The sequence below is a fragment of the Protomyctophum bolini genome (assembly GCF_963924005.1).
Source record: "Protomyctophum bolini genome assembly, chromosome: 9".
NCBI lineage: Eukaryota > Metazoa > Chordata > Actinopteri > Myctophiformes > Myctophidae > Protomyctophum > Protomyctophum bolini.
In genome coordinates, this window is record NC_137870.1 from 8,338,951 (window position 1) to 8,358,407 (window position 19,457).

The 19,457-nt window shown below is 42.9% G+C and overlaps 2 protein-coding genes across 3 annotated transcripts in view; both read left to right on the plus strand.

Moving 5' to 3' along the window:
* rap1gap2a (RAP1 GTPase activating protein 2a) overlaps positions 1 to 2,625 on the plus strand; it is a 100,941-nt gene extending 98,316 nt beyond the window's left edge. The window contains 1 exon segment of the mRNA XM_080772179.1: positions 100 to 2,625. Within this exon segment, the coding sequence (XP_080628305.1) occupies positions 100 to 108 (9 nt within the window). The 3' untranslated portion in view covers positions 109 to 2,625.
* A 1,385-nt stretch (positions 2,626 to 4,010) lies between these two features.
* Positions 4,011 to 18,778, plus strand: pnkp (polynucleotide kinase 3'-phosphatase). 2 transcript variants are annotated; one of them, XM_080772737.1, is made up of 19 exons: positions 4,011 to 4,294; positions 4,687 to 4,807; positions 4,956 to 5,002; positions 6,398 to 6,724; positions 7,364 to 7,489; positions 8,045 to 8,185; positions 8,554 to 8,633; positions 9,481 to 9,538; positions 10,391 to 10,498; positions 11,233 to 11,304; positions 12,780 to 12,828; positions 12,999 to 13,069; positions 13,653 to 13,745; positions 13,903 to 13,999; positions 14,829 to 14,890; positions 15,452 to 15,561; positions 16,414 to 16,501; positions 16,990 to 17,057; positions 17,828 to 18,778. In XM_080772737.1, exons 2-19 carry the CDS (start codon positions 4,687 to 4,689, stop codon positions 17,946 to 17,948), a joined length of 1,839 nt encoding a protein of 612 aa, XP_080628863.1. In that variant the 5' UTR covers positions 4,011 to 4,294; the 3' UTR covers positions 17,949 to 18,778. The 2 variants fall into 2 exon arrangements, with proteins under 2 accessions (XP_080628863.1, XP_080628864.1); XM_080772738.1 differs by having other exon boundaries at positions 4,011 to 4,173.
* The last annotated feature ends 679 nt before the right edge of the window (positions 18,779 to 19,457 follow it).

Genomic DNA, 19,457 nt, shown 5'->3' on the forward strand with positions numbered 1-19,457 from the left:
AACACATGAAAAAATCACGCCACTCCATCTTTCAGTTTTACTAAAACTGCTAAACCCGCTCTTCTCTCGCTGGTGTTCTGTCCCGATCTTTTCTTTCAGACCGAGTAGCTTCGTGGGAACGGAAACGAAGGCTCAGCACAGGCCGAGGCCACGGCAAACTACCACTGAACATTACCACTGAAAACCACCACAGACAGCATTATAGAAGACCACAGAAAACTACCACTTAAAAATCTTCAGACACAGAAAACTACCAGTTAGCCGATTATATGCCGCCACCTGGTGGCTAAACTCAGTAGCAGGTGCCATAAAGTCTCTTCAACAGGGATTCTTTACACAGCTTTGTTGAGCCTAGTTCAACAGGAAGTGATTCTGTGATGACATGTAGCTTCTGTCCATGGCATCTTCTCTGGATGTAGACATTGATTTTCCACTCGCGAGGTCGGATTAAAGTTTTATTAAGCTGTAAACATTGTCCTTTATCTCAATCTGAGCCCCTAAAGATGCTGCTTTAGATCGCATGTGTGCGAGTGTGCGAGGATATTTGGATATTCGATGACGTCACACCATGGAAGCCATCAGGGGCTAACGATGGATGCTAATAACAGATAACGGACGGTAAATAGAATACTTCTGGATTAAATGACATTAAAGAAACCCGAGATTTCTCGTTTTAAGCAATAATCCAGAGAAATCTGGCAAATATATACAGACAACATCAGAAAAACCACAGAGAACTACCATTTAAAACGACCACAGACAGCATCAGTGAACCATTTAAAACAACCACAGACAAGACCAAATCTCTTTTCAACTTTCCCTCACGGTACTTATATAATGTCCAATATCGCTCTCATGCTGGTCTTTAGCCTTATGGAGTTTATTACCACCAGCTTTGGGCTGCATTCGCAAACAAACCCGACTTAAACTCATTGACCCGAAAGACTTGTGCTGCGTTCACCCGAGGCAGATGCAAAGAGCACAGCATATTCGTCGCTTTGTATATCCGTCGCTCACACGGTCGTTGACGTCATCATGTGTGCGTCCGTCCGTAGTGACGTGTGTCATTGCAGCTGCATATTGTAGCTTTGTAGCTTCCCATCTGTTAGTTGAACAGAAGCCAATGTGTAGCTTTTGTAGCTTTTGCAGCAGCTACAACACGTCGGATGTATCTTCATGTCGCTGGCTTCCATTGGACAGTGGATGGTAGACTTGTAGCTTTGCATCTGCCCGTGTGAACAGTGAACACAGCATTAGCACTCATTCCCCATGTAAAGCTAGCTGCGCTAGACGCTCCAATGCTGCAGCTTTGTGTGTCTGTCTGTCTGTCTGTCTGTGTCTGTTCCGTACGAGCACGGAATCGATGACTTTGATTGGCTGATGACGTTCTCATCATCGTACATCATCATCATGATAATTGTCACTTCACACGGGTGTGAGTTTTATTTAACCCTGTGAGTCCCTACGCCGGCGTCCATTTTCTGGGGGCCATGCCCCCAGAAAATCATTGTAAAGTAACATGAAGAGAGCAAACAGCAGGGTTCCCAGCACAGAGCCCTGTGGTACTATAGTAGGCTTCCCAAACAGTGGGTCGCGGACCCATTTGGATGGGTCCCCTTATTTCATGTTTTAGTTTCCTATACGTTTTATTTTTGAGGGGCGCCAGCCCCTCCTATATACAGCTTTTGTCTCCACACGTCTCAATATTTGCTATTGACAATGAAAGGGGAAATTAGGTAAAATGTCAAATGCCAAATATGACGTACATTTAGCCAACCAATCACATGAATTGAGTTGTTCATGAGATTATGTATGATATACATAATACGAATCGTGAATTAAAAACTAAAAAATTGAAAGATTCTTTTTTTTACAGTAATTCCATGCAGAATTAGAAAGCTAAATTGTATAGCCTAGTGAAAATATAGCCAATCTACAAGCCAAACTATGGCGCGAAGCGATGCGTCGTGAATCGTGAAATAAAAATCCAATTCAAGGATTTATTTTTTTTGTAATTCCATGTAGAAAGGAAAGAAAAATCTTAAGAAATGCCATGACTTTCAAAGCAAATGTTTAAGAAGTAGTGAAAATAGCCGATCTACGCGATATTGTTGTAATTTTCATGATGCTGCTGATGTCTGCGTTGTGCGAAGCGACGCGTTGTGCGCTTGTAGATCGTCTATTTTCTCTACTTTGGGTCCCGGGCAGGGCAAAAGCCTAATCTCTCTTCTTTTTTTTTAGGTCTCTCGACTTGAAAGGTTTCGAAACCGACAAACTATTAAATAGGGTTCAAGTGTTTAAAGAATTTAAATGTCTTTGTTTTGTTGGTTGTTTTTATTTTTTGCTTGTTGTTGGTATATCGCCTAAAACACCCCGCAGCCTTCCTTCACTCTGTTAATACGCCCCTTAATTTATTAAATTATAAACGTATCTTTTGCATTGATGTCATGTACAAAATGTAACTGCAGAGTCTATACGTTAATTTAAAAAAAGCTAAAGATTAAAGGAACTATATATATTATGTTAATTTAAAGTAAGAAAGAAGAAAAAAAAGCCTATATGTATATTTCGTTATAAGTAATTGTGCCATTGAGAATTTATTCTGAAATAAAATGTTGTATTTTGTGTCACTTCTTTTGTCACTGTTGTGTAATGATTTATGGTAGAATCATGTAAAATGGAAATGGTGCAGCATTTAAGTACTCAACTATAATACTCAACTGACTCCAGGATAGATATACCAGTAAGATGCCTGAGGGCGAGAAGCCAATTGTCCACAACTCCATGCTTTACCATTAGGAGAGATAACAAGTGTTGATGAGAATAACCATTCTTCTACATTCTCTTCTGTATAGACTTGTATGGTCCTCCTGTGTAAGTTAATGCTAATGTCTGGCCACTGGAGGTCAGTGTAGGACTGATGTTGTTTTAAATGTCACCTTTTTTTAACTTTAATTTCATACATTCTCTGTGATGTTAATTGCTTGCTATGGGCCAGGGCTGTTTGGATAAATGAATCTATTAATTTGTCTTGGATATTTTTTTAGTTTATGACCAAAACAGAATGGAAATGTATTTTACATTACAGAATCAATTGATTGATTGAAATATGTATTTACAGTTTGCAGAATTACAGTACATTTCAAGTAAAAACTCAATACAAAGACTGTTAACCCAATTAAGCATTACACTTGTTTACAAGAGGGTCCACCTTGTTCAATTCATCAAAATAATAGTGAGACTCGACTTATAATATATTGTCACATATCACAGGTTTGCGTGTAAAGGAAGTGGGTGAAATTAATCTCTGCACCAGCTTTCTGCTTTTGTTTGTAGATGAAAAATACATGAGAAAGATTAAACAATCAAGACAATTAAAATATGTACGAATACTACACAGCATAATATCAGTGATTTTCATTGCAATGCCATTTCAATGCCATTGGTCATGATATTTGCATATAAATACCCCCCACAGAGGCTGAAATTCACACAAATTAAAAATGTCTGCACTGTGCGATTATTATTTTTTTTAACCTAAGACTTTTGACCTTTACCCTAATAAAAGTAGGTACAATAATTGAATATATGTTTTTTTGTGATCATTAGAATGTCTAGAACATGTTTTATTCATTATTGTGAAAGATATCCCCCAAATTTAAATTATTAATTTATTATATTATATAATTATTATACATTTTTCATCAAACTTTATTTTTTTTAACATATTTTTTAGTCTTAGTCCTCCTAGTAGTACAAAGTAGTAGTAAGGTTGAAATCTATTTTTTGCAAGTAGAAATTAATGCTGGTCTTAGAGGGTTAAAGCAAATTATACGCAAGAACAGTACATGATGAATGCTATCATCATTATTAAACAAATACAAAAATGAATTTGCCACCATCAGAGCCTCGGGCAAAATGCGGAACCACTGGGAGAGGAGCACGTCTTTCTACACGGCTCCATTTACCGGCGCACCCAATGTGTGTCACATGAACAGAGGTCCGCAGCTCAAAAACAGTTGTGCGTCTCGTGCGAGCGTGTCAACAGAAGCAGAAGAAGATCAAATATTCATAATAATAATAACTTAGTTTATGAATCATAACATAACAGTTATGATAAAAACCGCAGTTTGTTTGGTCTGAGTGAAAACTGAAAAGGCAAGCAACCCGCCTGTACGTTAACTACAAACTATACAGCTGTGTGTGTGTGTGTGTGTGTGTGTGTGTGTGTGTGTGTGTGTCTTTCACAACAAACTCACATTGCTGCTGCAGCTTTGCTCCAGAGTGTTGAAAGGTACAGTATCATACTATCAAAGTTTGGGAATCATTTATTTATTTATATGTTTTTGTTTATTATTTTTGTATTTATTTTTGATTAATTGAATATGTTATAAACAGTTTGCCAGAAATAAAGAAAGAAGAACGTAGAGCTGTGGTAAAATTACTCTAGCATTAAAGCATTAAACTGCCCAAGAGCCATTTAAGAGCTGTTTTGAAGGAGTCAAGGGATTTGCATGTCTGGGCGTTCCACATTTTGGTGGCATAGGATCGAAAATACTTTTAATAGTCCCTTGTTTGTGCCAAATCTAGGTTGCACATGGTTAGTTGCGCTCCCTCTGGCGTTATGGGGGTGGAGTTAAACTGAAACATCACGTGATGCACCTTTTTACGTGCTCTGTCCCGCAGATGTCGTGCACGCTGGTGGGTGTGGGCGGAGTCAGCATCTCGTTGCCGGACGGTCGTGCGGTCATCCTGGGCCGAGGACCTGTGACCGGTGTCGCCGACAAGAAGTGTTCCCGACACCAAGGTACGTAGCTGCCAGGACCTGACTGTTTATCCTGTGTCCTAGACACCAGTAGCAACAGAGCACTTTACTCTGTGTGTGTGTGTGTGTGTGTGTGTGTGTGTGTGTGTGTGTGTGTGCGCGTGTGTGTGTGTGTTATTGTTTCCTACAGTGAAGCTGGTGGCTTGTTACAAAGAACAGAATGTACTGGTGACACAGGTAACTATCTTTATCTTCACCTTTATTAGTTACCATGGTAACTATCTTCACCTATGCCTGCTCATAGGTGAAGAGCCTGGCTGTAAACAAGTTATTGAGCTTAGTCCAGTTACCCTGGGTAAACATAGTAACTTTGCTTACCTTTATTAGTTACCATGGTAACTACTAACTATGATCACACCTTACTCCACGGCTTGGTTGAATGCTTGATTCTGATTGGTCAATCGCTGAATTCAGCATGGTGTTATTACTTGATAATGACCGCTCCACTCTATAAGCGACCGATGGCTAATCAACGCCAGCTTTGATCAAAGCATGCCTACAGAGCACTGGGCTCATATCAATCCTCACCTCCACATCAGCGCCCTAAAAGAGGTGCCGGCCCGGTACTACTTTTTAAAAGGACAACTACTTTCTTGAGCGGAATACCCGCGGACATATTTAGTATTTTTTAGTATTTATTTATTCAGCACAGTATAAAAACAATACAGTGAACATATAAATGGGGTAAAGTGCTAGGCTGAGGCAAAGAGCCCAAGGGACTTATACGAGGCCTCTACCTTTCATTGTGTAAAAATGAAACATTGTAGAATAAATATAGAATACAGCTAGCCAGACGTTATCCTTTACTTATCTACCTGTTTATTAGTTACCGTGGTAACTATGATCACATCTTAACTACGTTTATCAAGTTAACATGTATTATAATTACCTCAATTTGGATCAAATAAATGACGAGGGGTGTTGTCCTGAACCTTTAAATAACTTGATATACAAACATTTAATAATTTTTCTACGAAATAGCGGAAGATAGTTGATCTACAAGCTTACTAACCTGACGCTGCCAGATGATGGCGTTATTGCGGAAACATATTCCCCAACACAACACTCATCTGGGATCTCTGACGGAGTTGAGCCCTGAGTCAGATCTGCTTCCTACCGAACCAATCAGCGTGAGCTAAAGGCGGGATGCGGATGTGACGGTATATAGACACGTCGATATGATTGGTTGTGTTTGCACGCCCACACGGTGATAGACAGACGCTCCCATCCAATCATCTACCATGTATCTTGAAAAAAAGGAACAGCCCCGTCATCGAATTTGCTTCCGCGATCCCAGATCCAAATAAGCTGTGAAACAAATTTGTGTAGCAAGCTTTTTGGATCTGGCAGCGTCAGGTTACAAGCTTACAACATCTGCTATATATTCTTTTTTTTAAATGTATTGACATTTGTAGCGACATGTAAACGATTGACAATTATGCAAAAATGATTGCGATTATCTAAAATAATTGCGAATAATTAAGCGTGTAATGTGTAATAATTGTGACGGGCCTACCAACACCCACGTATAAAAGCTTCCGTTTCCCCCCCACCCCCGTGCCGTGCACACAGCTTGGCCCCAACCCCAGCTCCCTGGGCAGCGAGACCCTGGGCAGGGGTCAGTCTGGCAAACTGACCCCCGAACACAGCCTGTACCTGGTCAACCAGCAGCACCCGTTCAGCCTGCGCTACGCTGCGCTCAGCGCCAACGGAAAGCCCTCCTCCTCTTCCTCCTCTTCGACCCTGAAAGCCAGAGACAAGATCAAGGAGGAGAAAGACGCTCGTGGTCCCCCTCTGTCCAGTGGGAGGTCCAAGGACAAAGACCCCCGTGGACCCCCTCTGTCCAGTGGGGGGGCCAAGCGCAACATCAAGGATTTCTTCTCTTCTTCTCCCAGAAAGGTAAAGAAAGAGCAGTTAAGAGTTCTCACACCCTACCCGACCTGACGTTTTTGGGCCGGGCCGGGCCCCAAAATGGTCCCAAGCTAAATGACAGAGGGTTTGGTAAATCAAATGGACCCTTATAGATAGATACTCTTACGGTTGATTACTCTTACTACTCTCAAGAGTTGAATTATTTTATTCATATCTTGTACATCTGCATTACTTCATTTACAAGAAGTAAATACTTGTTATTGTGATCAACGTTTTCCTGTCGTCTCTCCTAATCGTACCAACATCAATACAGCATGGAATTGTGGACAAGGTCTTATCCAACGACGACAAAATATTCTTTAGTTTTGGGTCTGAGAGGCTAAATGTCATCAGAATGGTGATCTGTGGCTCAAATGCTGAATAAATACTGGACCTTGATGTGAAAAGGGTTGAAAACCACTGGTTTAAGTGTTTAACACAGAGTTTAGTATATGTGGTTGAAGTGTTTAACACAGAGTTTAGTATATGTATGGTTAAAGAGTTTAACGCAGAGTTTAGTATGTGTGGTTGAAGTGTTTAAAACAGAGTTTAGTATGTGTGGTTGAAGTGTTTAAAACAGAGTTTAGTATGTGTGGTTGAAGTGTTTAACACAGCGTGTGTCTTCAGTCGTCTAAACGCTCGCTGAGTCCCGAGGGGAGAGAGGAGGACGTGAAACGCCAGAGGAGACACCAGGAGGAGGAGATGAAGGATGATGAGGAGAATCTGGCCGAGGAAAAGCTGAGACACTTGCAGGTATTTCGTCGACTAATACTATGAAGAAAAATGTTCGTCGACTACCTTTTCTCACTGACGAACTAAATTAAAACTAAGCTATGACAACTAAAAATAAGACTAAATATATTGACAATTTCGTCAACAAATAAAAACTAGACTGAAATGTTAGGAAGGAACTAGTGGACAAGAGATCCAGTATAAGTAAAAGACACATGTCATTTTACACTTGGTTGCATGCTGAAAATAGCCGATCACCTTTTCTAGTTGAATCATGATATTAGAATGGATATTGGTGATTTGGGATATTGTACTATTGTGATATGGCATATGTTCTATGAAAATATAAACATCAGATCGGGGAAAAATCTGTATCCACAGATACTCAAAATCAAATGATCGGGGAGCAACAAATATATACTAATTAGATCGGGACATCCCTACCCATAACCAGTATGTGTACAAAATTACAAATACCTCTAAATTGTTACTTACAGTACATGTCAGTTACAAAGTACAGGTAAATGTACTTAGTTACTTTCCAGCACTGCCTTATAACCCGTCCCTACTTATCAGGAGATGGCAGAGCAGACCATGGGGGGGGGCAGCGCCCAGCCGCCATCTTCATCATCATCGTCAGCCTGCACCAACAGCAGCTGGCAGCAGTTTGGATCTCTAATGCTCTACACCGCAGCGGGAGTCAAGGGCAGTGACAAGGTGTGTGTGTGAAGATTTGAAGATTCTGACCTTCAAAGTACATAATTTTTGTTCTGATTGTATTGCTGTATCGTTGTATTGTTCTTTCTGCTTTGGCAATGTAAACATATGTTTTCTCATGCCAATAAAGCCCTTTGAATTGAATTGAATTGTGTGTGTGTGTGTGTGTGTGTGTGTGTGTGTGTGTGTGTGTGTGTGTGTGTGTGTGTGTGTGCACACATACACACAGTCAGGTCGCAAGCAAGCTTGTAGAATAGATCTACTATTTCTGTTATTTTTTGAAAATGTATGGACATGGCCTGTCTGTCTGAAATGCTTACCTCACCATGGTGATGTCATGGTGATGTCATGTCTGTCTCTCCCGTCAGATTGCAGGCTTTGACATCGACGGTTGCATCATCACCACCAAGTCTGGCAAGGTGTTCCCCACTGCCCCCGATGACTGGAGGTATGATGTCAACTAAAACCATTACTTAATTAACTTAATGTGTTAATGAATTGATTATAATGTGTCACACTTCTTCAACAACTCAAACTATTTTGAAAAAGGACTGTTGTGCACCTCACACATCTCTAGACTAGTGACATGACAGTTCACACACTCTTGTTAGATCCACACATCTCTAGACTAGTGGCATGACAGTTCACACACTCCTGTTAGATCCACACATCTCTGAGCTAGTGACATGACAGTTCACACACTCTAGTTAGATCCACACATCTCTAGACTAGTGACATGACAGTTCACACACTCCTGTTAGATCCACACATCTCTAGTGACAGTGATTCAGGTGTAGAGTGAACCCCTAATTGCTCCCGTTGTGCAGGTTGGTGCCTTGGTTTCCTCCGCCATCGGCGTGTGAATGTGTGTGTGGATGGGTGAATATAATGCACAATCTATATGAATGTTTGTGTGAATGGGTGAATGTAATGCACACTACAGTATGTAAAGGTGTGTGAATGTGTGTGTGAATGGGCGAATGTAATGCACAATCGATGTAAAGGTGTGGGTGAATGTAATGCACGCTCTATGTAAAGGTGTGTGTGTGTGAATGTAATGCACAATCGCTGTAAAGTGCCTTGGATGAAGGTGCTATATAAATGCACCATTTACCATTTTACAGTTCACTGGATACACACATCTGTAGTGACAGTTCACACAAAGAATGTTTAACTTTCAAAGTGTGTAACATTTGGAGCCACATCTTTTCCACAGCCAGACTTCTCAAGTGTGAGAAGTTGCTATTATTAGTGTGTGTGAGTGGTGACTAATAAACCTGTTTGCTTCTCAACAGGATTCTGTTCCCAGAGATCCAGCCCAGGCTAGCCAGCCTGTTGAAGAAAGGATACAAGGTGAGGAGAGAAGTTTAAAAATACTTAGAAATACTGACAAAACAATGTAATGTAAGGGAGACTGTGCCTCAGGAGGTCGTCCAATGATCCCTGGGTCGGCGGTCGAAGTGTCCTTGGGCAAGACACTGACTGAACCCTACACTGCTTCCAATGAGTTGGTCGGTGTGAGCTCGCCACCATTGGTGTGGGAATGTGGGAAGTGAGGACGCTGGCGTCGACTGTTCGCCGCTTCACCTCCCAATGTATGAATGAATGAACTATTGTAAAGCGCTTTGAGCACTTGGAAAAGCGATATAAAAATGCAATTCATTATTCATTAATACATGAAGTAATACTGACACCACAATGTAATACATGAAATAATACTGACACCACAATGTAATACATGAAGGAAAACACCTCTAGAAATATACTGACACTAAAATGTACTAGAGGCCAAATCCCATGCATGGCAGGTGTTCTTTTCATTCTACATGAACGTGTGGACCGTGAAATGAAACATTTTAAGACGATGTTCAGCTTCCCTAACTGTGTGTGTTCTCTCCCTTCATGTTCACGTTGTCTTCTAAGTTATAAATGTATGGCCTTTGAGCTCTTTATCCATAATTAAACATATATAAGAATATAATAATAATACTATAATATAAAAAATACAATATACATACACTCAGGGTTCACATACAGTATGGTGTTGTATGATGCGGTCCATGTACATGTGCACATTGTGAATCGTGTTGTGTGGTGCAAAAAGTGTGCTCGTGCACAGAAAAGAATGAAAATAATAATAATTGTGACTGTGTGCGTGCGTGCGTGCTTGCTTATGCATGTGGCGTGCATGTGTGTGCGTGTCAGGTGGTGTTCTTCACCAACCAGATGGGGATCGCCAGAGGTAAACTGAAACCAGAGGTGTTCAAGTCTAAAGTGGAAGACATCCTGAACACTCTACAACTACCTGTTCAGGTAAGAATCATCTTTTAACCACTTTAACCATTATTTTAACAACTTTACAGCTGTTGGAAAAATAGCAGATCTACAAGCTCATATAGTCGCTTATAACAAGCGGACATGGCAACACCGGTAACAACTGGAAGAACTCCCGTTTTTAACAGGAGATTTAAGACGTTTCTAACTCATCATGTCATCATGTCAACGCCGCAACACAAATAATACAAACTATGAAAAACTATGGCATCACATTATCAAATGAAATAGTGCTGTATAAAGTACTGAACTTTATTCCTACAAAATCACGACCGTACGTTCACAGTGAATGAGTGGCTGCCGACCGGAAGCTTTCCGGCGGCCCAAACTGAACGCGGAAGTGTTTGCTGCATAGAGCCCATTGAATAAGTGTGTGAAAAAAATCATTGGCTTGTGATCAGATTGACTGCTTAATCAACAGTAAAGACATCAGGGTTAGTTAAACCTGTCTGTTAGCCTGGTCCGGAGCAGCTGCTTTCATCAAACCCAGTCAGGCTGAACTAATCCTGGGTTAACTGGCTGAGATAATCTGGCAAAATAACTCGTGAAACCAATTCATGGTTAATCGTGGATACATTGTGTGTGTGTGTGTGTGTGTGTGTGTGTGTGTGTGTGTGTGTGTGTGTGTGTGTGTGTGTGTGTGTGTGTGTGTGTGTGTGTGTGTGTGTGTGACTGTGTGACTGTGTGCGCGTGCGTGTGCGGGTTTTCTGCAGGTGTTTGTAGCAGCTGGATCAGGCATCTACAGGAAGCCAGTGACGGGGATGTGGGATCACCTGTGTGAGGAGGTGTGCACACACACACACACACACACACACACACACACACACACACACACACACACACACACACACACACACACACACACACACACACACACACACACACACACACTCACTCACACACTCACCTCTATTTGATAATCTGTGAATGGGCCAGGAAATGATTCTCCGTTCATTTTCAAAAAGTATTTATTTAAAGACCTTTAAGCCTCGTACAAAGCCAACTCTTGTCGTGACAAATCATGACAACAAACAAAAGAAATTGGGCCGAACAAACAATTAGAAAGAAGAAAAAAAACGGCAGGTTACAACACTTTTTTGTTGTTTTTCTTCTTTGTAATTATTTGTTTGGTCCAAAATATTGTGTTTGTTGTCATGAGTTGTCACAACTCGAGTTGGCTTTGTCCGCGGAGTAACCATCTTTAAATAAATACTTATCTATGGGAAAAATTTATTGGGAATTATTTCCTGGGCCTGTCGTCGTCATGAAAGGACAGGTGTATATATAAAGTTATAAGTGGGCAGAAACAAATCAACGATAAGCCACCTCACACCTGTGGACACAGTCCCTATTTGGGATTGAACTTGGCTATGAAGCCATTAGTAGACTATCCCTGTGTGGCCACCAGGGGGAGAACTCATCACATATACAAACATGAAGAACCATCATAACCCCATCCAAGGATAGGAAAAGCTCCCTGCGCTATACGGAGAGTAGCCTACATTAAACATGCAGTCAGATCTATGTAATAACGTAGTTAAAAACACACTTAAAAAAGACAAGACCAAACATATTTAAAGGAATGGTTTGATATCGAACTCTTCATTAAGCCCGTATGGGGTCATAGTGTTAACATTTTAAATGTGGAACATTTAACTTTGTATCAAACGACGCTCCTCTATAGACGCGGTGGTTGTACCCAGTGGAGTTTCACATCCAAATGTCAGACATTACACGCATCCCCACAGTGGTAAATCAGTGGGTTTTTTCCCACCTTGGTAAATGAAGTTTTTGGGGAGCTTTCAAAATGGTGTGCAGATGTATTCTTTCTTTTGTGGTCAACAGTGGTTCTCATGCAACCAGTAGTCCTTGAGGGGGTTCCAGGTGGTCCCCAGCTAAATGACGAGTTGGTAACAAAATGGACCCTTGTTTGTAGATCGTTAACTCTTGAGAGAGAGCGTAAAATGAAACCATTTGGTTTCATTTCACGCTCTCAAGAGTTACATATTGTTAAACATCTGCATTGCTTAAGTCTACACAATTAGAGAATGTCAATAATTATTTTGATTTCAAAATATTTTCCAACAACTACATTTGAAAAAATAATGGGCCTTGATGTGAAAAAAGGTTGAAAACCAATGATGCAAGAGATGTTTGCACCTCCAGGTTCAATTATAACTGTGTGTGTGTGTGTGTGTGTGTGTGTGTGTGTGTGTGTGTGTGTGTGTGTGTGTGTGTGTGTGTGTGTGTGTGATTTCAGGCTAATGGTCGAGTCTCCGTTGATAACAAACAGAGTTTCTACGTAGGAGGTAGGAAGGTGTTTATTATAATGATGTTGAGGCCTCGTACTCAGACAGACATACAGTCATTGGAGCGGTTTGGCAGCAAGGCAGGCCTGCCAACTGTATGTACAGTGTGTATGATGTGATGTCATGGTCATGTGTTGTCATGTCATGATGATGTCATGGTGATGTCACAGACGCAGCAGGCAGACCTGTCAACTGGGCTCCAGGAAAGAAGAAGAAGGATTTCTCCTGCGGTGACAGACTGGTGAGGAACTGATTACATTTACTCAATGATTATTTATACTTAATTACATTTACTCAATTACTATACTTAATTACATTTACTCAGTTACCGGTAAGACGCCTGAGGTTGCGTGCACGCATCCGCCTCGTTGACGGCAGACTGCTGGGCTTTGGCATGGGGGGTCAGATCAACATGGAATGAATTCTGTACTGGCCATATAAGGAGCATGTCTTGAGTGTACAGGGTTTGATGAGGTCAGATCAACATATGGAATGTCAGAACAGGTGAGCGCCATATATGGCCTGTTGAGAGCTCTAGTTTTTGCCGGCTGCGGCTGCACACATAACTTTGGGGCAGGCCAGTCTAGAGTTCAGAGCGATCGGTCAAAACATCAAAAAGGAAGGATGGATGGGGAAAAATCAACATTATGGAATGTCAGAACAGGTTCTGAAATATCATATATGGAGATTTAAGGGTTTGAGGTTTGAGGTCAGATGTAGAGTTGCTGGCCAATAGTGATGACGTCAGAGATCTCCATATATGGGATTAACTGCGACAGCAGGTCGCATTTACTATGACATCAGGGTCTCTTTCTCTCTTGTAGTTCGCTCTGAACCTTGGACTACAGTTCCACACACCAGAGGAGTACTTCCTGGGCTGGAAGAGCGCCCCCTACAGCATGCCAGAGTTTGACCCGGTGAGAATAAATGATCATGTTATATCAGTTTACTGTAGCCAGGGGGCACTAGACTCACCACGTCATGTTATCATATTATAATATGCTAGCAGTTTACTGACCACAGAGTGTGTGTGTGTGTGTGTGTGTGTGTGTGTGTGTGTGTGTGTGTCCTCAGAGGAAGCTGGACTCCTCAGCCAGGCTGTACGACCCCCCCTCCTCTCCCCTCACCACCTCACACACTGAGGTCATCGTGGCGGTCGGCTTCCCTGGTTGTGAGTGGACCTATCTATGGGTGGTCCTCTCTGTTCTGGGTGGGCCTCCCTGCTATGGGTGGGCCTCCCTGCTCTGGGTGGTCCTCCCTGCTCTGGGTGGGCCTCCCTGCTATGGGTGGGCCTCCCTGCTCTGGGTGGTCCTCCCTGCTCTGGGTGGGCCTCCCTGCTATGGGTGGGCCTCCCTGCTCTGGGTGGTCCTCCCTGCTCTGGGTGGGCCTCCCTGCTCTGGGTGGGCCTCCCTGCTCTGGGTGGTCCTCCCTGCTCTGGGTGGGCCTCCCTGCTATGGGTGGTCCTCCCTGCTATGGGTGGGCCTCCCTGCTATGGGTGGGCCTCCCTGCTATGGGTGGGCCTCCCTGCTCTGGGTGGGCCTCCCTGTTATGGGTGGTCCTCCCTGCTATGGGTGGTCCTCCCTGCTATGGGTGGGCCTCCCTGCTCTGGGTGGTCCTCCCTGCTCTGGGTGGGCCTCCCTGCTCTGGGTGGGCCTCCCTGCTCTGGGTGGTCCCTTGAACAGTCATTCAGATAAATTGCAGGTCATCAGACCTACAGTAGGCTGGAGCACATTATGTAGCGAGAGCATTTTCGGGAGTCTGGACTGTTTAAGTCTTGTCATGGACAGTGAGGTCACCAAACGTGTGTATACAGTATAATACAATCTGGAGTTATGTCACACGGTCTGCGTTAAGGATAGAAAACATTTCAAATACATTCGTTTATAATTGATTACATGGATTAGTTTGACGAAGTGTTGTCGTGCTTCAGCCTTGTTTTGACTCTCAGGTATATAATGTAAAGTGAATGTCTCTCTCTCTCTCTCTCTCCCCCCCCCCAGCGGGTAAATCCACGTTCTTCCACAGCCATGTCATTCCACAGGGCTACGCGTACGTCAACAGGGTGAGTGGAGAGACGACTCATAGAACAACACTGTGATATTAATACAATCACAAGATGACAAGTGGTTCCCAAACTTTTTCATGTCAAGGACCCCCAAAATGATACTCATTAGCCTGCGGACCACCATTAGTAGATACATGCCAAGGACCCCCATAAGAGAAGATCTTTACGGCTCAAGGGCCCCCGGTTTGACCTGAATCCGGCTACGGTCCTCTATTTAACCCATTCTGACCGGGAACCCATTTTGGTGTTAGCATCATGTTATGCTTTAGCTATTGAAAAATAGCAGATCTACAAGCTCATAGCGCGCCACCGAGTGGCGCGCTACGAGCTTGTAGGCCTGCTATTTTTGAAAAATCGAAGAACGACTGACATTTTTTTAGAATCTGATCTCAGGTCAGAATGGGTTAATCAGCCCAGTGTGTGTCCAGTGGGAAACCTCGCATGAATCTGATCTCAGGTCAGAATGGGTTAATGGCATATCTGTGTGTGTCTGCGTGCGTGCATGTGCGTGCGTGTGCGTGTGTCTTATCTATATGCGTGTGTGTGTGCGTGCACCAGGACACTCTGGGCTCGTGGCAGAGTTGCGTGACGGCGTGTGAGCGCGCTCTGAAGGACGGCCGCAGCGTCGCCGTGGACAACACCAACCCAGAGGCGGAGTCTCGCAAACGGTACGTCGCTGCTGACCTTTCACCTTTCAACTGCTGACCTTTCACCTTTCACCTGCTGACCTTTCACCTCGTCATGTCACACTTTACAATGTAGTCATTTAGCAGACGCTCTTAATCCAGAGTGATTTACAGTAAGTAAGAACAACACATGGTAATTTTTATGTACAAATACATAAAAAACATGAATCATGCGTAAGCTAAGAACGTAACAGTGGTGTATCTATGTAATGAAACTATGCCTATACTACTATAGTGCTATGTCTACATAAAATGCTATCTAAGTTGCATAAGTTGAGCCTTTGCATTAGAGCTGGGATACCCGACCGAAACCCCACCCAGCCCGTCGGTACCCGACGGGTCGAGCTAGCGATCCTTTTCCTCCTTGACAACATGTAAACTGCGATGGTTGGATTAATATAAATAGTCTGTTAGTTGTTAAACAGTGAACAGTTGAGTATGAGTAAATAACTCGATCCATGCCCACGGACCATATGGCAAATAGGCTACCAATAATATTGAATAGCCTGCCGCTGGCGCTGATTGTTGAATAGCCTACATTATTAAGAGTTTGCAACTTTACACGAACAGTCCCAAAGTAGCCTACACTGCCTGCTGTGTGGCTATTTAATAGCCGGGTGGGGCATGGATCTCCAAGTTCCATCGTTACAAGAACTCCATACATGGGCATAAAAGGGACACCTACATAATCCTGGGTGGGGCATGCATTTCCAACTTGCATCGTTCCAAGTAGGCCTGTGCCCAACGGGCACCGCTCTAGTAGTAGTAGTAATAATAATAATTATTATTATTATTATAATAATATAATAAATGAGTATTTTATCATATTTCCAGATACGTGGATGTGGCGAAGGCAGCAGGAGTTCCGTGTCGCTGTTTCTACTTCTCTGCCTCCCTGGAGCAGGCCAGACACAACAACAGGGTAGGACACACTGCCCCCTAGAGGCCAGAAGGCCAGACTCAAGCCCCTCGGAAAGACTGGCCAACGTTGAAGCCTGGTCAAAGCTGGAACTGCAGGCAGGCCCGTGCATTTATCACGAGGAAACCCAGCAAAGACCTCCGAACATCGCGCATTTTATCCAAACCATGGAGAGCTACGTAGATTTCGAGTTATTCCGCTTTTTAGTCAGCCTGTATAATGGGAGGTGAACGGCAGCGCGGTTGCGCAATACGGTCTAAGATCGCTAAAGAAGGAAAGGCCAAGCCAAAAAAAATAAATCAGCGATCCGGTTTGATATCAATAATATAGCTTATCAGACGGAAGATTACGCCAGAAGCAGTTGCTGGTTGAAATCCAACTGGCGGAACCTTCCGTCAGAAGCAGTAAATTTGTTAACTGTGCGTGCGCGTGCGTGTGTGTGTGTGTGTGTGTGTGACTGTGTGTGTGTGTGCTGTCCGTGCTGTCTACAGTTCCGTGAGATGAATCCTTCAGACACCAAGCATGTCAAAGTGAACGACATGATATATCACAGCTACAAGTAAGAGTACATAAAGTACATCATAAGTACACTAGTACATCTCAGAGGGGAATATTGTATTTATTAGGGATGTCCCGATTTTCAAAAGATCGGAATCGGATCGGGAGCAAAGAAACGTGATCGGGATATCATGATATTAGACTGTATATTGTCTGTGATTTTGGATATTGTAGCCTACTATTGTTATATGGCATAAGTGTTCTATAAAAATATTAATATCGGATCAGTATCAAATGATCAGAATCGGTTCAGGAGGAAAACAATGTGATCGGGACATTCGCTAGTATTTATTTAAGTATATATTTATTTAAACTAGGGGGTTTTCATGATTCTGAATCCACTCCTTGGGCTAAAAGCAGCCATAGGCACTTGTCATGACGTCTATGGCCGAGTGTATTTTGTGCATAACTAATGCTTGGAATGCATTCAGAACCATGAAAACCCTCTAGTTTGACATGTCACATGCTACTGAAAGCAAAAGGAAAGTTTGACATTTGCCTGCCATAGGATGTTAATGGTAGAATTTAAAAGAAATTGCCCAATACTGACAGCCGGTCAGCAAGTGGATCCATGAATGTATGTAGGTTATATAGACAATATTTTAGGCCAATAAAAAAGACAATATATACCAAATTCCCCAGCCGTCCCCCTCGGCTGCCGGACTATTCCCTCTCCAGAGCAACATTAGTAACTGAGACGTGTAAATTGTTGCATGTTTCTCATTCATCCAATCAAAACGTGTGATTATTTTCTCCCCCCTCCTTTTTCAGGAAACATTTCGTGGCTCCCGACCTATCGGAAGGCTTCACGGAGATCCTCAACGTCCACTTCGTCCCACACTTCAAAGACAGCGATTCAGAAGCTCTGTTTCGTCGATTCTCTGAAGGCTGATTGGCCAGCCGGCGCTCTAGTACAGGGTTTCTCAACGTTTTTGGCTGCATGGGGACCCCCGGAAATGCTTTGGCCATGTCTCGCGACCCCAGCCCCGCCCCCCTCCCCACCACCAATACAAATTGACCACAACAATAACCTTAATAGAGAAAATACATCATAAATAAATACTGAAACCAGATATCATTAAGGAAAGTTTATGCACGTGTACTATGTAAACTCAAAATTTCCAGCCATTCAGTTGCACAAAAACCCGATGGGTCGCGACCCCCAGGTTGAGAACCCCTGCTCTAGTACTACACACTGGTGGTCAACATTGGCCTGGGGACTCCCAAATGGACCCTTACAGGTCTGTAACCCTGAGTGTAACAAGTTGACCCTTACAGGTCTAACTCGGAGAGTGTAACGAATGGAACCAAATGGACCCTTACAGACCTGTAAGCGTCCATTTGGTTCCATTTATACATGGGTCCTCCAGGGCTGTGTACTAGAACCGCCAGTATTTTCACACTACATCAAATCTCTGCCAAAAAATATCGATCTACAAGCTCACGCCGTGTCAAACATTGTGAGCTTGTAGATCGGCTGTTTTTGACCTAATGTTTTCCCCCAGGATAAGTGTGGTTAAAACACTGTATGCTGTCTCTGTACAAGATAAAAGGAAGATATTGTTTATTTTTTAAATGTATGTCTGGGTTATTATGGTTTGACATCAAGGCCTTTGAATTCAGCTTATCCAGGAAACAATTTAAGCAAAACAACATGGTCTACAATGTCTGTATATCTGTCTACAATAAAGCCTTTGAAAACATGGATATTTATCATAAATTTCAATTTATATAGTACAACAATCAATGTTTTTCGAGGCAATTGGGCAATTATTCCATTTGGCAATTGTTTTCAATAGCTAAATAGCTCATCTTTAACCATAGGGTGTTGACTGGGCAGGAACTGCAGATCCTCACTGAGGTGCTGTTTTAACCATAGGGTGGTGTTAGTTGACAGTGGGCAGGAACTGCAGATCCCCGCTGAGGTGCTGTTTTAACCATAGGGTGGTGTTAGTTGACAGTGGGCAGGAACTGCAGATCCTCACTGAGGTGCTGTTTTAACCATAGGTTGGTGTCAGTTGACAGTGGGCAGGAACTGCAGATCCCCGCTGAGGTGCTGTTTTAACCATAGGGGTGGTGTTAGTTGACAGTGGGCAGGAACTGCAGATCCTCGCTGAGGTGCTGTTTTAACCATAGGGGTGGTGTTAGTTGACAGTGGGCAGGAACTGCAGATCCTCACTGAGGTGCTGTTTTAACCATAGGTTGGTGTCAGTTGACAGTGGGCAGGAACTGCAGATCCTCGCTGAGGTGCTGTTTTAACCATTGGTTGGTGTCAGTTGACAGTGGGCAGGAACTGCAGATCCTCGCTGAGGTGCTGTTTTAACCATAGGGGTGGTGTTAGTTGACAGTGGGCAGGAACTGCAGATCCTCACTGAGGTGCTGTTTTAACCATAGGGTGGTG

Bases quoted from the DNA above. Each gene is read 5' to 3' on its own strand.
- pnkp (XM_080772737.1), top strand. From the start codon at position 4,687: ATGTCGTGCACGCTGGTGGGTGTGGGCGGAGTCAGCATCTCGTTGCCG. The intron at 5,003-6,397 runs GTAACTATCTTT...CCGTGCACACAG, and splicing joins AGAATGTACTGGTGACACAG to CTTGGCCCCAACCCCAGCTC. The intron at 14,891-15,451 runs GTGAGTGGAGAG...TGCGTGCACCAG, and splicing joins GCTACGCGTACGTCAACAGG to GACACTCTGGGCTCGTGGCA.